Source organism: Xiphophorus couchianus, chromosome 11 (assembly GCF_001444195.1).
Source record: "Xiphophorus couchianus chromosome 11, X_couchianus-1.0, whole genome shotgun sequence".
Lineage (NCBI taxonomy): Eukaryota > Metazoa > Chordata > Actinopteri > Cyprinodontiformes > Poeciliidae > Xiphophorus > Xiphophorus couchianus.
In genome coordinates this window covers 7585064-7602251 of record NC_040238.1, presented here as the reverse complement: position 1 = coordinate 7602251, position 17188 = coordinate 7585064, and the positions used below count along the sequence as shown (strand labels likewise).

Below are 17188 nucleotides of genomic sequence, written 5' to 3'. Positions count from 1 at the left end.
CTCCCTGCATTCCATTGTAAGATTAAAATTATGAGAGAAAAGAAAGGAAAATGACCCACATGATCCTTCTTGACTTGTTTGACTACATAGTTCTCCCCTTATGTCTTCCCATCAAATATTCTTCAAATCTAAGCTATGGCAGATTATTAAAAATAATCTGAATCCTTTCCATCTTTGATTTCACATCTGAGGTTGCATTTATTACTCCTGCAATAAAAGTCAGAATTTTCTTTTTTTTTCCTCTTCTATTTTCTTTTCAACCATTTCCGTAACCTTTTGGATTACTTGTTTTTCTCCTGTCAACAATTTTCCATTTTGTTTCTCTTTTTCAACCATTTTACATGCTTCTGCATAACCTTTGTTTTCTGTATAATTGTTAGCTGTTTCATCACAGCAAACAATTATACACATCCCCAAAAGGCGACACTATGCTCTCCTCCACTACTGCAGCACTTTGGTTTAACTTCAACTCCACATTTTCCATATTTATGGTCTCCAGAACATCGGGCACATCTCCTTTTTCCTTTACACATTTTTGCAACATGGCCAAATTCCTGACAGTTGAAACATCTTACTGGTTTAGGCACAAATTCCCTGACACTAAATCTTATCAAACCAAAGAAAACCTCCTTTGTTTCATACTCCACCAACACAGTTTCTGTTTCAACTTTCTCTGGACCCTTTGTCAGTCTTCGTGCTCCTTTTACTTCCCTATTTTGTTCTTTTAATTTCCCAACTAAATCTTTCATATTTCCACATAAAGGCACTCCTGTATTAATTCCTTTACTTTCATCATTTCTTTTTTCACTCACTCTAACAATTGTTCTAACTTTGACTTTACACACCCAACCAAGTTTCTTCGCTTTTTCCACCTGAACTTCGGAATTACATCCAATCAGAAGATTTGCGTCTCTCAATATTTTAGCATGTTTAATTTCTCCAAAATGCTCTTTAAGTGCTTTTGTTAACTTAAGTGGATCAATCTTCTTAACCCCTTCTTCTTCATCAAATCTTACTATAATATTCATAGTTGGATTTTTTGATTCTTCTGCTCTTTCCTCAATGCTTTGACTATCAGTGTCTTCTGTACTTTCCTCACTTCTCTTTTTCCTCTCTTTCAGCAGTTCGCTGCTTCTAATCATCCTTCCTCACCTTTTCCCACTCTTTTTCTTCATTTTGACTACTTATCCCTTCCTCGTCACTACAATCCACACTATTCCAGTCACTTCTTTCTAAATCCATCATTGCCATGTTCTGATTTAAGTCACATTTATCATCAAAAGTTCAGTTAAAAACTTTCCCGTCTTCGCGCTACCGCAATCATACGTGGCTTCTGGAAATGTCCGTTCCCCTCCGAGCTCCGAACCAGACCCTCTCCCGTGCAGACACATTAACAGGAATCCTTCCTCTTGAATAAGGATTCCTTGCCTTCGTTGCCTTTACAGACTGTTGGAAATAGTCGTGTCACTGAGTCTGTTGGGAGGTGACCTTTTATACAGGTGACAATTTGGAACAGGTGCCTCTAATCCAGGTAATGACTTCACTGAGATTAGGGTGTGTCAGTGGTCTGTGGCAACCAATGTTAGTCATTGTTGTTAGGGGATGAAATACCTATTTCACTCAATGAAATGCAAATTATTTTTTATTTAAATATTTAATTTTCTAGAGTGTCTTCTTGATATTCCATCTCTCACTTTTAAAATGAAATTCCCGTAAAAGTCATAGACTGTTTAATTATTTGTCAGACAGAATTTTACACGTTGGTTAACTAGTGACTTTAAAGCAGTGCTTATCCCTGGGATATATCCCGTGACATAGCTGACAAGCTGTAGTAAAACTACGTAAAGCAATACAAGGTGGAAACTTGTTAAAATATTGCCTGATATTATTTTTGAATGAAACATTTAACGAATTATGAAAAATTAGAAGAGAGATTAAACATCCAATTATAGTGGATGAGGAACTTTGAAAACACAATCATGTAGACTTGCACAAAAAACAAACAAAACAAAACACTACATGGAGAAATAAATACAAGTTTTAAAACACTGAAGTTATACTGAACAAAAACAAAAAAATACAATCTAAAATGATACATATTTTGGAGAAAAAGACTTGACAGTACTCCTAAGAGTATTTATAAGATAAATACCAATAAAATGAGAAAACTTCAGAAATGATAAATAGTTATAAGCATAAACTAAAGCCAGATTGAATAGATTGTTTGTGGTTTTTAAAACAATCTTGTTGACATTGCCATATTTAAAGGGCTGGACATGCTGGTAAGTGTCGGAGGAAAAACAACACAACTTCAGTGCAGTGCGCCCCAGAGCCGCCTCTGGCCTTTTTTTTTTAACAATTGCGTCCACTTGTGTACATCTCAACCCACAACTGGAAGTCAACAAGAAGATCAACAATGCGATTCAACACATCTAAACTCTTGCTGCTCTCAGGTCCTTAGTAAGGTTCTTCCAGAGCTGAAGGCTGCAATAGGAGAAAGATCCTTCTATGTGTGTTTTAATTCTCTGTTTAGATAAAAGGAGACCTGAGGGTCTGCACAAGTTCAAATAGGGATTCACAGCCTATGTATAATATCAGTAAGAGCACCTTAAAATATATTCTAAAACAGTCAGGCAACCAATGCAGAGACTTTAGGATTCAACAGCATTAGCAGCTTTTCTGAAGTAGCTGTAATAGAGCCAATATTACTTTAGCAAGACCAGAAGACATAACATAACAATAACCTATTTAACTAAGCTTGAAATAAAGTCTCTACATTTGACTGTGAGAGAAATGGTGGCTATGGAAGATCTCCAAACCTGGGGCATGAAGAGTGGAGGCTATCAAGGCTAAACACACAGCAGGAGTTCACATTCAGGTGAAGTGCCTCCATCCCTTGCATTATCTAACACTGCATACACTTAAGCTACTGCGCAAATTAGCTCTAGATATCACAATCTACTGCATTGCTTTATCTTTTCTTCTATGTGTTATGCAAAGAGAGAAACACTGATAGAAAAATGCCTCATTTTCAGTTCACTTTAAGAAATAGTAAGAATATTGAGATTAGGAGGAAAATAAGGATTCACTCGTGGTATAGTAAGTTAAAGCCCATAAACGCTCATCAACTTTACAACCTATTAATTAGAAGGCCATCAAAATAAAGCTGTTAGGATTTATTGTAGGAGGAGGAGAAAATATGTGCCAAGCTGTTCTCCACCTCTGAATGCAGCCAGCCATGCTGCTTAATGGAGGGTTTTATTGGCTTTATTCGTTCTTGTGTTCCCTTGTACATCTGTGAAATAAGCTCATTGGAAAGGGGATAAAAGAAAGAAATAACAGTACAGAAAACTATCTCTTCCGCATATTGCAGTGTGGACTATGTAGAAAAAAATTGCTGGTTAATTTTTGAATCTGCCTGAAAACACATTACAACTGAACTGCTGCTACTGGATAAAATCAGCCTCTGTCTGCAGGCAGACAGTCTTCAGCTTCTGCCCCCATATTTACAACTGAACTGCCAGGAGAATATGCCACAGGAGAGCTGCCAGTAATGTCAAAGCCAACACATAAGCATGTACAGCAAACTCTGTAACAGAGGCTGTACTTTGAGATAACAGAAGAATATCTGCAGACTAAGAACAGCAGGAGAGCAAAATCAAATACAATTTTTTCTGTTTTCAGTTTGCTTTAGTCTTCAGCAGGAGCAATAAAAACCACATGAACAGAAATGAGTTTAAAACATTTGCCATGTTTTTGCCAAGTACTTGCTTGCAGAATGCATGTAATTTTTTAAAATTCATTTAAAGTTAATTGGCTCTCAGCAAGGGTTTGCATAAATTCATTACATTTACTCATTATCTTCTCAATCACTGAAAGACAGCACAGTGATCTCAGTCATCCCTGTCTACTCTGTGGATATATCTGACATCTTACACTGACCCCACTACCTTTACACATACTGCTTGTGCAGTTTATTCATAGTTTCACATCTGCAATAAAAAGAAATCTTTAATTTCCTTGTTTATTATTGATACTTTCTCATAGACAGTCATTTAAAGAGGCAGTATTATATATTTTCCAGGGTTAGGGTTAGGCTCCTCTTCTTTCTGACACGCCACCTTCAGGAAGCCATCACAATGTTCCTTCATAAAAAAATTTAACAATGTTTTTACCAGCGTTCCACTGAGAAGTAGTTTGTATGATGAGCTCAGTAGATGCACATTCCCACCAGGTGTCTGCTAATTGCTGCTGCTGCTAGTCTGAAGAGGTAGAGCGGGGGAGTTGCAGGGGAGGGCTGACCTATGAGGCGGAATGGTTGCCAAGGAGATTAAAGGATTTCTCAAACATGCATGAAAAAATCAAAGCAACACTCCACGTATATTTTTGATGAGGGAATAACATCATAACATGATGCAAAGCTAAAAAAATTTCAATTTTACACAATATTGCTTGCATGAGGCAGGTCCTGGATTCTTAACCGTTTTAAGAATCAACTAAAAGATTTTTAAAGACATCAAATGAAACCTTCTCCACACCTAACCAAAATACCAATGAAAGAACTCTGATACAATGCTAAGTCAAGATGTTTGCATCAAAGTGCAAACCATTCTGAGTGATGCATCCAACAAGCAGCAGTTATTAAGCAAATACAAGTTGCTGCTTCTTCAACTTACCATTTCTGTTTCTAATCTGACTAATTTATTTATTAAAAAACTGTACTTAATATTTAATTTAGAAATTGAAGTAAGATTTTAAGGTCTTTTTAAGCCTAGTCTTAAATTTCACTCTTAGAACTTGCTCTGCCAGCTGTTTCTTTGGTCCACTTTTATTCAGGAAGAAATGCACATCATCAAGACACCTCAGGCAGAGAGTGCAAGCTGAATGTAAACATCTCTACAGTAAAGTTTCAGATCAAGTTTGAATTCAAAGCAACACTACACGTAAAAAGAGTAGCACTCTTTTTTTAAAGATCAAACTCAAACAACTCAGTGTTTCACAAAGTCTTTTGCGAGGAAATATCTCACCAGCTTCTTAACATAGCACAATCGAATCTAACAGACATTAGAAAGTATGGTTCCAGGAGCTGGAACAACACTTACGTAAGGACATAATTGACGCTGACAATGCAGTGAGGTCGGGATGAGCGGCTGTTGTGCACAATAGTTGCATAACTCTGAACCCAGACCCAACCACCTTGTTTGGCCAAGAAACGGTAGTATCTTGTTGTGACTTGACCTTTCACCAATACTACAAGGAGAAGAGAAAGGAGTCAGCCATGTGGTGAAGATCTACACACACAATAGAAGTACATTAGGTCTGATGGGTATTTATGGTGAAGACTATCAAAGATGACATAGATGAGCTATAAAACCAAAACAACAATATTCACTTGCTCTCTGCACCTCAACTAGCTGGAGATGTTTAAAAATGACACACAAACATATACACAAAGTCATGCCAACTCATTATCAGTTTGGTGCAGTGCCGCAGCAACTACTTCCAGTAACAAATAGCAATTAAACGAATTGCTGTTTTGTTTATACAGAAATTTAAATGAAATTGCTGTCTAAACGAAATTCCTATATATATATGTATATATTAAGACATATATTAAAAATTAATATGTCTTAAATATATGACATTAAGACATATATTTCTTAATGTCCTTGTATAATAAAAAAGGAATGTAATATCCAACAGCATTGTAAAGCTGTAACAGATTTTCTTCTCTACAGAAGAAGAAAATTGAATAAAATCTAAACTTACACAAATGATGTGCATAGCGCAGGTGGAAAGAGTCACAGATGTGGACATGATGATAGAGAGTCTTCTCTATGAGATCCTGAGGCTCATAGCCTGTTAGCTCTGCAACTCTGAGGAAGACAACACAAAAATGCTTTTCATTACATGGAGTGACCCACATTACAGGGAGCTGTTACCTCTTCTGAGAAGACACAAACCATTTAGCTCTGATAAAACACTATAAAACATTTGAGCCACATTTGGTTGTGTGTACCATCTTCAACTCTTTAAGTCAAATAAATTTAGCGTGTTTTAGATTTTGAACCTAAATGTGTGAGTCTGAAGTATAAAGGACAAACTAAGTTGTGTTAACTTTTTATTAATTTTGTCAAACCTCCAGGAGTTGAATAAACTAGAGTTTTTAAGTTAGCACTTAAAAAATGAAAGAAGAAAAAGACGGGAGTGGGAACTAATTCCCAGTGTGCTTAGTGGCATGTTTTTGTATCTTGTGTGCCTTCGTGAGTGAGATGGAAGTGTGTTACATTGATCTGGCTTTTGTGTGTTATTAAAGCAAATGTTTACTTTAATGCAACTGACAGTTTCCAAAGCTTAAGGATAATGTCCTGTTAGCACTAAATATTTTTGAGCTGAATTCATTGTGATGCTTAATAAAATTCATGAAATTTTGTTCATGCAATTTTAAACAAGAATTTCAATTATTCTAAAGTAAAACAAGTAGTTATTTTAACTTGATATTGTGGGTGAACATAATAGAGAAATATATGCTTTTTAGGTGAAGGCAGTTTTTTCTTGCATATTGTGAAATAATTATTTGGTTTAATTTGCAGTATTAAGTTAAAACTCAATTCAAGATTAGTGAATTTAAAAACCAATGTTTAGACAACTTGCCTCTTGTTAAATCAACTTCATGAACTTTAATTTCTGACTTAAAACCGATACAATGTTCTTGTTGTCTTAAATTGCATTTTCAAGGCAGCAGGTGAATCATTTTCTATTTGATCCACCTTCAAATGTTTTACAGTGCAGTTTTATGTCCTCATGTGTCTGAGTACAGTACATCAACAAGGTGTATAATAATTACTCTGCTTTAAATAGTATACTTTAGTCACAATAATTGACATTAATATGTATCCAAGTGTGTACAGGCAGATTGGCTTCACCATAGAAGAAAGAGCACACCGTGAGTCAAGGAAGATTAGTTTCATGTCCAGACTGGCTCTGAACATGAACATGTTGCAGTGCAGTTTGATTTCTGTTACAGCACTGGGTGGTAACGAGTGACCAACGGCCACCAGACCGATGTTCTGATAGCAGCCGTCAAATGGAGACATGTCCAGGCTGTACTGACGGATCTTCAAGTAGCCACTGCAGTGGATCACCTGGACCAGAGGAGTCACACACAAAATCATACATCAGGCATTTTAATTCAGAAGAATAAGAAAAAAGGGCATGCTTGTGGTATTTACCAATATTCCAGTTGATTTATTTATATCGAAAAATAATAAAATGGTTAATCCTTCAATAGCAACAATGATTACACTTTTGTCAGTATCTATAGTTGGACGTGAAGTTAGACTCAGACACAGAACTCATTTGTTTTATGCAGGAAGTACAAAACTATACCATATTTACCTATGTAATAACTAAATCAAATGTATTAACAATACATTTAGGTTGTTAATGATACTTCAATTATTGACAATGACTTTCATTTATGGTAGTGCCATTATAGAGTAGATTGTAAGTGTACTGTACTAATATTTAAACGTAACTGAAATTTAATTAGTGATGTCCCAATCTGATCACGTCATCGAAAATTGGCCTAATCACATGGTTTCAGAATCTGGTGTTAATCCCAATCAGGGATCAGATACATATTCATTCTAAGCACACATTGAATAATACTAAGCTTAATTTTATTTGTTTAGTATTTGATGTTTGTTGTGAAGCACTTTGTTCAGCTGAGGCTGTTGTTAATGTGCTATATAAATAAACTTTGACTTGACTTGAATAACAGTCGGTATATACAGTTACGTGATACAGAGTCAGACTGTCTTAAAGCAACATGCGCCTGGCAATTTACAGAAGTGACGGCTGTAAAGCGAAACAGAACATAGCATCAGCTTGAAGTAAAGCACTGCTGCCAACTTACAGTAGCGACGTTGTTGCTGTACAGTATTTCGCAACTGTTCAGACCCTTCTAGCAATTTTTTTCAAAAAAGTGACAAATCTAGCTTTCTCTGGTTTATTTTAGACTTTGGCAACAAAACAGAAAAAAAAGCCTCGATAGTACTGCAGTTACAACGAGAGTTGAGAGCGGCAGTGAGCCCCTCACACCTACAGAGGACTTGATGCAGCAGAGCAGAGAGGAGATCCACCCACTCCGCTTTGCAATGGAATTATACATGCAAACGGTACTGGTGATCCTGTTCTAAATTAAATATAATGTAAATATAGTTCTTCATTTAGTCAAATGTTAATTTTAACCAAAATTGCTGCACCAAAACAAAATATCTGCACTTGACTTACACAGCCTCAGTGTTTTGTTAAATGATAAATAAAGTAGATCCTTTGTCTTTTTCTTTGCTCTTTATTTTTTAAATGTATTTTTGAAATATTGGATCGGGCCTCAGGATTGGCCAGTACTCAAAATCAAATGACTCAGAGGCAAAAAATAAATTCATTAATTAAATAAATGACAGGGACATTAGGTTAATAAAGTATTATAAAGTTTTGACATACTAAAGTATGTCAATACTAAATTTCCTTGGCAGAGCAATTGTCACTAAAGTATTTTTTCTGACTACAAAAAACTAGACATTGTACTAGTTCTTGTGTAATTGTTCTTGTTCTTATGCTATACAAATAAAGGGATTTTTTAGGAAACTGCTCATTTGACTATTTTTAAGTTTATACTAAAAAATTAAACCATGTAAATGAAAAAGATAGATAAGCTTGCACAAAAAAAGGGTATGTGGGATTTTTATAATTAGTGTTGCAGCATCTACTAAATAATTGTGGATAATAAGAATAATGGCAGGAAGGCTTTGCAAGCTCATCACCAAATATGATTATTCAAACTAACAGTGGAATAAAAGGAGTTATAAAAAAGGTTTGGTTGCTGAAATGCCAATAAAGATTTTTCCATCGATTATTGAGAAGGCTATAAATAACACCCATCATGACATTTTTAAATAAAATGTAACTACAAAAACATAAATTAGTTTTTCAAAGTTGACACGGCTTCAATATTGTTTCACCATGTCTTGAGAGATGTCTGTTTCATTTCCTGCAAGAAATAAATTTTCATCTCACAACAATTTAAAATCTAAATGAAGACTGTATGACAAATTTTAAGTTTCAATATTGCTTTTTTTATTTTTCATGTTCTCTTGGGAGCCTAATAGACATCCCTTTATTGTGGACCCTTTGTCTTACTCCAGGTGTCCGCATCCTCCAGATTTTAAGGTACATAAAAGAACAAAGAACCAAGCAGCATTATGAGTGGTTCAGCAGTGTGACTTTTGTACCTTGTAGCCTCCACAGGTGAGACCAGCATTTCTTTTAGCCAGGACACATTTCATTCTTAGGAAGAAGGAGCGCTCCATCTCATACTCTGCAAAGACGTATAAATTGTGAAGTTATTCATGTTGTGCAGTAAGTTCATGACTCACGTTTTGCAAAACTATAGGGTTGCATGAGAGATTACCTTGTACAAAATGGGAATGGTAAGGTTGGTGGGCTGTTAGGACCGCTGTCATTTCATCATGGTCTGATGGATGAATGTATTCATAAATGCTGTTTCCTGTCAACTCTACCTGTTGAAGGGAACATTTAGCTCTGAGCTGGGATGTGAAAGGTGCAATTGGATAACAGAACAGGCTTTTAAAAACTAACCTGTGATAGACCCAAGTGCACTGACGCTGTCTCTGAGATATACATTATTTTTCCATCTGGAGCTACCACAAAAATGAATCCATCTAAAGTCTGGAAGAAAAAAAAAGACTATTATCTGACCAAGACTAATATTTTTTTTCTTTCTGAAAAAAAAGTCAAATGTCTTTTTATCAATATCACATTTATTGTTAAAATTGTATAGGAGGTGTCACAGTAGAAAGAGTTACAACCATACAGCTGTCAAAAGAATAAGGCATTGAACACTGAAACTGTGCAAGGTGCTCTCAACTAAAAGTGATGGAATAATTTTTATAAAATGATTTGTTTAACCAAAGGAGTTTTTAATTTCCATAGCAATGTAAAATAGTTTTCTGCCTATTATTATTATTATTATTATTATTATTATTATTATTATTACTGCTATTGAATTGTATACCAATAATCAAAACAGAATTGCTCACCGACTTTATGTGCTAGAAAATATAAAGAAATAATTAATACTGTCTGACAGAAAAGCATTTCAGTAACAGCTTGCAACTTCAGCTTTTCAAGTCTGACATTAACGACATTTTTAGATCATGGGTTAGATCAATAACTGATTTACAATTTTTTTCAGACGTTCAAGAAATTATGTCTAAAAAGTTGTTAAATGTCCAGTATTAATCAGACTGAGAGTCCTGCTGTAAGCTGATCATTTTTGATTTCTTCTCAGTGAAAATCAACAGATCCTTGGCTCCAAATCTTGTGGATGAATCTAATTTCTTTCACATATTTGGTAATATTTCTTTCACATAATACATTTTTTTTTGTTACCTGTGTTTAACTGTTTATATGTTGTAACTGTACTGTCTCTTGAAAATGAGGTTTTTAATCTAAATATTTTGTCAAAAAAGGTTAAACATATATACATTTTTATTAAAATAAAGTTAACTGAAAGAAATATCAGCTACTCAGATTTACTATTTTTCAGAGATAGAGTCAGCCTGATGAGTAAAGTTTAATTTTCACTGCCTGTCTGCAGATTTTTATGCAAGTTTATACTGCATACGCTTTAAATTCTCAAGTTAAAATTGGTCAGTGAGAAGTACTGACATTGTGTTATTACCATGCACATAGTATTTCAGTCGGTCTTATTTGCAGATTATTTGGAATTATGGTGATATTTGTTAAAATAATACAAGTTATATGACAAAGGTTTGTTTCCTTAACCTGGAAATCTGTTATCGCAATATTACTTCAAACTAATTAATTTATGTCATGTTTCTGATGTGATTATTTTTGTATTATGACAGAGGTTGTACAGTTGGTAACTTTCAGAGTTATTCTATGTCAGTATTAGTTACATGCCAAAATAGTTAATAGAAGAGAAAACAGTTTGTCATGAAAATCCATTGTACCATTCTTACTAAGTACTTGTTTAGCAAACTGCCTGTTTGCATAACTATCAGTGTACTCACTTCACCTCACTCAGAGGTCCTCTCCTTCCAGCAGTGAAGTTTGTTTTAATGTTTATAGTGATAATGTATTATTGACAAATTATTCCAATCAGTGCCAGACAACCTTTGTTTTTAGTTTCTCCTTTTTGTTAGCCTGGAGCCCTGCAAAGGCACTCCATTGTGTTGCTGCTGATGTGGGGGGAAGGAGGGGCAGGACAGACACGATGTGTGCGTGACCAGGAATGTGTTCAACTCATTTCACTCTCAAAGCAAGGAGAATGAAGGCAGCAGGAGGCAGATGGTGACAGCTACCAAGCCCCCCTCCATACACACAGTCCATCCAGCTTAGCTTAACAACATCAACAACAATAATAATAATAATAATAATAATAATAATAATAATTTTCTTTCAATGTACTACAAGTGAAGCCTTCAGGCAGTACCTGTAAAAGATGGGAGCCTAATTCCAGGCTGACACCATCCAGAGAGCTGTGGCTCACATGACCCCAGGACTCGCCAAGACCTGCAGGAAGATACATTAACATACAGGAAAAGTTACTAAAACACACAGGAAAGAAATTTCTAGTGGACAAAAAGAAGGTGTCTTCTTTGTCTTTTTGAAGACAAAGAAGACACTGATAGTTTCTGCAGCAACTATCAGAAATCAAACTGTCTGTTATAGTGGCTAAATAAATGCAGCCTACAGTTCTGTGAGTGACTGATGTGTTTTTATAAAGAAAATGCTTTATAATTACTGTATAAGCTTCCCGAACTGCAGCACTGTAAACCCTAATATGAAATTTACAGTGAAGTCAAGAAAGCCGGCAGGAGTAAAGTCAGACTGACTGTCTTTCAACTAGCTTTGTTTTTTTTATATGTAGGAATCTTCAGCAGAGTAAACACGCAACAATTACCTTTTCTGAAACGAAACAGATCTCAGATGAAGTAAGGTCTGGAAAATGAATGCGCTGCAGCGCGGCGCATTGAGATGTAAATCCCGATCTGCAGAGTAAACAAGCGGCGTGCCGCGGTCACAGAGCTCCGCCTGCACGCCGCGTACCAGCTAGAATGTACTGAAGGCTTGGAGAATAATCCAGCCAAAAATAATAATAATAATAATAATAATAATAATAATAAACTAGCAGCGACTAAACACACACAGAGAGCGGGAGAAACAACAACAACATGCCTTCACTTGAAAGAGAAATAAATAATAATGTTTTTATAAACCAGCTCAGTAGCATAATAATAATAATAATAATAATAATAATAATAATAATAATAATAATAATAATAATAACAGAACTTAAGACTAGAAATAATTTCTGACTTGCTGCAAAGGGGTTAAAAAAAGGTAAATCGTTAGTGAGGCTCATTTGTGGACCCACCTGAATTCATCAGCACATTATAAGGCATAATAAGAATAATCTGTTAACAATAAAGCTCTTCTAAGGAGGGTGATGCTGTTGATGATTTAGGTCTAAAAATAATTAAGGTTAAAAATGACTGAATAAAATTAGTGTAGCTTCACAACTACTGAGATAAATCTATAAAATAAAAACGATCAACCCAGCAAAATGCAAGAAAATTAAAAAGGAGGGAGGAAGAATATAGCGTATCAACATTATATTTAATATTTTGTTTCAAGAGACACGCAAATACTTTAAAATAAGAAATGGCATGCTACATAATAAAATTATCTAATAATATTAATAATAATGTAATTATGAACTTATGGCTAAATAAATGTCAGGGTCCGCACATGCGACGAATAAGCGCTGCAAGCAGCCGCCAGTCAGATGGTAGGAGCATGGCTCAGTATGAGAAACAGAAAATCACTTTGGAAGTGGACGATTTCATGGTGAAATGAAGGAAAAAAACATTTTTCCACTTTAAGCCTTTTCTAGAAAAGTTTCAAGAAAGTACCCTCGCCCAAATGCTGTTAAAATTAAGATCAATAATGAAGAAATAATTTCTCTTTCTGAAATAATGACTCGATTATTTGTTTATTTACTCATTTATTTGTATGTATCATTTTACTTTTTAATTGACCCTCACCCAATCAAACAGTTGTGTAAGTAAAAAAAATGTAAAATGAACAAGAACAATAAATACATTAATTATGTTTAACAGTAATTATGCATTTAGACAAATTCGGTCAACCAAACCTGGGAGGTTGTAGACTAATCTAACAGCGACACCTCTTAAAACAAGCTGACAAAGTTCATTAAGGGTATTTAAATTATGTTTCTGTCTTTTTTCTGTACCGTTGTGCAGGTTAGGCAGGGAAGTGAGACGGTGTAAGAGCTGCCCACCACTTAAAAAAATAGAGCCCATTTACCGAAGGACTGAGGGCTAACTATTGAGAGCTGTGCAGGTAGCACCGCGCTGCCACACAACAAGCAGCAGCACACAGTAAAAGGCAAATGCAATGAGGGACTCAGCCTTTTCTGCAGCAGTACACAGGATGGCTGTAATGGGGTAGCTGAGGAAAGTCTTCTCAAATAACTGGAGGGTAATTTAAGATCATCAGCATGTTTAAACAACTGTAACCCAGATAGACTACAAGCACTATATTCCAGGATCATAACATCAAATTACCTCAGATAATTTTGCCAATCAATAGAACGCACATTTCCTGCAGAAGCCAATCTTTATATTTCAACATAAAGGGCTGTATAGTGCCGATGTCATGCCAAGGTTTTCTTTGTGTTTATCATCTTGGTTCATTATCACCAACTTCACTGAAACGAGGCTCCATATGTTCATGGATCACACGTGTTGATCACACAATATCAGTGGCCCCATCAACGTCACGCAGGACGGGGCCTTTATTTCTGACCTTTTTTATATATACTTTACAACAGCCGATCCCTTAATAACTGACCACCTTTTAGGAGCTTTGTCTACTTTTAGCATGCTTCCACTGTTTTAACGATTTATCTTTGGTGATGAGCTCCAAGTCTGAGGTTTGAAGATGTCCTGTCCAATAAAATAGATTTTACAAAGTTTTGTACTGGTATACTAAAAACAGTAACAATAGTTGCATAGTCGGAAGAAATATTTATTTGGATAATGGCCACTTTTGTTTGCTCTGTGGTGTTTTGCATGGAAGTATCGCAGCCAGCCCTCTTACCCTCAGGAAACACGGTTCTCATCTTCAGGTAGCTGGTTGTCAGGCGGATAACTGAGGCTTTATCTAGTTGGGAGGTGATGGCAGAAGGAAGCGGCAGCAGCTTGGCCAGTTCGTAAAACTCACTGTTTTCCTTCTCCCGACGCGTCCGGGCCGCATTTTTGGATTTTTCCTTCATGTTGGCGGTGTGTTCCGGTCCGGTCCGGCCCTCTCCCTTCTAAGTCGATTTGCACTTACAGCACGTACAGCTCTCTCATGTCCTGCTCTTGAAGCGATATCTCCCCCGTTCTCGGCCTAAACCCCACAGCAGACGGCGCGCGGAGCCCTCTTTACGTTTACAGGTGTTCCTGATAGTTCACGACCCATGAGACCAAACTACCTCATACTTCCTACTACTGAGGGAATATTCATTAGAATTTGGTGACACCGAAGAACTCAACGCACACTTTGATCCACCACACCTGGTGTGAAACTTGTATGACAGCCTAGGAAAATGCCTACAAGAGGAAGAAAGAAAAGAAAATTAATTAACAAATTACATGTGTTTTCCGGCTATTTTAATACAAGAACATAAACAAATTGAGCCGCAAACTGAAATAGAGGTAAGCATGAGATTTCAACCTAACGGCCGATTGAATTGAATAATATCACAGACTACGGTGAAAATGTTTTCCTTACCTCAATGCAGACAGTATGGTTAGCTGTTACTGGAGGGCCTGCTGGAGCCGTTGGAGTCCGCACACAACCTCCATCTAGCACAGAGCTCCATGACCCTCCATCTGGTAGGATTCTGTGATCAGAAGCGCAGCTACAGTTTCTTCTGCTACAGTGGGAGACACGCCCACTGAAAACAACATAGTTGCTATTGGACAATTGCTTACGCTCAGCGATTGTCTATTGGTTATTCTTTAAAATGATGGGCGCACAATGGACGGTGATTGGTCGGCGACATATTCATCTCGTGGTTCAAGGTGAAAAAGTGAGACAACCGAAATTGGCCACTTAGTTCTCTTACTTTTTAAGAAATGCAGTTAATTTATTTTCAGTCACGTTTATTTCTTTAGGGCACTCAACATTTTGACCATTATTTCGTGTACTAGCGTCTATGATTATTGTTTCTTAAAGAAGTTAAATAAGTACATCCGATATATCTGTCTCAAGAGTTGTTTTTTTTTAAATACACACATTATCTATAAAGCATTCTTTATAAATTGCTTTTATAAAGCACTAACAGTTATACTCTATCTAGTTCACACAAGATTTTTTGTTATTTTCTCAGAAAAACATAGTTTTCAATATATTACCTTACAAATTCACTGCAAATTAACCATATATTTTAGAAAACTTGTCTTATCCAATGCAACAAGAACGATCGTGGTGTTAATATTCTCACAAAGTTGTCGCACTCTTCGCGCTCGCACGCACCTGTGTGTGTGTGTCTGTGTGTCGGAGAATCTCGGTAATGGGCTCCAGCTCTATTTGGAAAAAAAATTCACCCAGATCGATGGAGGTTCTGCTTCAAAAGTAATTTCAGCTTCAAATATATGTAGATAAACAAGTCGCACACTGGGAAATAAATGACTGGAGGAAAAACTCCATAAGGTTAATTCTTTGTGCACTGAGGACGGACAAGTACGCAGCCACTGAAAGACAATTCCTTAACAGAATAAAAGTAAAAACCGGGAAATAAAACGAACTAAATGTTTGCAATTATCATTGTGATTTAGTTACATTTTGTTACAGTGTATTTATAAAGACAGGCCCTACTGAATGGTAGGGGCCCAGATTACAACCAGCCCTACACCAGTTCCCAACCTTCTTTGACTATGTGTCACCTGAACCATTTTGTATACCATCAAATGTGTTAATGATTTTCCAAAAGTAGAACTGATTAGTACAGGTACTATTTTGCATTTTAATGACAAAAGGAGAGAGGTTGTGTTGTTTGGGCCTAGCAGCAGCTCAAAACCTCATGTTGACCTGGCCCCTTTAAATCAGTATGCAACACCTGTTGCAACAAACCTCAGTGTAAGGCTGGATTATAGTTCAGTTGTCAAATACAGCTTTATATATATATATATATACCTTTTGGGGGTGTTATATATATATATATATATAACACCCCCAAAGGTGACGGAGAACGCCAGAGCTAAGATCCTGTGAGACTTCCAGATCCAGACAGACAAAATGGTAATGGCGAACTAACCAGACATTGTCGTAGTGGATAAACAACAGAGGAAAGCCGTTGTGGTAGATGTAGCAATACCAAGCGACTGAAACATCAGGAAAAAGGAGCACGAGAAACTAGAGAAATACCAGGGCCTCAGGGAGGAACTGGAGAGGGCCTGGAAGGTGAAGACCACAGTGGTGCCTGTGGTCATCGGGGCCCTCGGGGCAGTCACCCCCAAACTGGACCAATGGCTACAACAGATCCCAGGAACAACATCAGACATCTCAGTCCAGAAATGTGCAGTCCTTGGCACAGCCAAGATACTGCGCAGGACCCTCAAGCTCCCAGGCCTCTGGTAGAGGACCCGAGCTCAGAGGATAAGAACCACCCGCGGTGGGTGAGAAGGGAATTTATATATGAGACAACTAGCCAAAGTAAAACATTTTCTTGTTTTGCATTACTTTGAAATGTTAATTGTTTTTTTTCACCATTTGTTTAGACTTGAACTTTATGTCAGAAGTCACTTTCTAGACTCCAGTTGGTTTCTATTGCTGCTGCTCGGCTTTTAATCAGTACTAGGAAGCGAGGGTACATTACTCCTGTTTTAGTATCTCTTCACTGACTTCCAGTACATTTTAGGATAGATTTTAAAATTTGTCTGTTTTTAAATGAAACATAATTTAAAAATCCCACTCTGTTTTACCTGCTTCAGCCAAATGTTCCCTCATTCTCTCAGGTCAACAGATGAGTTGTTAGTTGTTCTGAAATCGAAGAGGAGGTTGAGAG

The 17188-nt window shown here is 36.5% G+C and overlaps 1 protein-coding gene across 1 annotated transcript in view; it reads right to left on the bottom strand.

Moving 5' to 3' along the window:
- LOC114153643 (single-minded homolog 1-A-like) overlaps positions 1 to 15695 on the bottom strand; it is a 28701-nt gene extending 13006 nt beyond the window's left edge. The window contains exons 1-9 of the mRNA XM_028032324.1: positions 14911 to 15695; positions 14236 to 14729; positions 11543 to 11622; positions 9664 to 9753; positions 9476 to 9584; positions 9297 to 9382; positions 6946 to 7145; positions 5770 to 5876; positions 5103 to 5250 (exon numbers count right to left, since the gene is read on the bottom strand). Of these exons, the coding sequence (XP_027888125.1) occupies positions 5103 to 5250; positions 5770 to 5876; positions 6946 to 7145; positions 9297 to 9382; positions 9476 to 9584; positions 9664 to 9753; positions 11543 to 11622; positions 14236 to 14410 (995 nt within the window). The 5' untranslated portion in view covers positions 14411 to 14729; positions 14911 to 15695. The remainder of the gene's footprint in view (positions 1 to 5102; positions 5251 to 5769; positions 5877 to 6945; positions 7146 to 9296; positions 9383 to 9475; positions 9585 to 9663; positions 9754 to 11542; positions 11623 to 14235; positions 14730 to 14910) is intronic.
- Positions 15696 to 17188: the final 1493 nt, after the last annotated feature.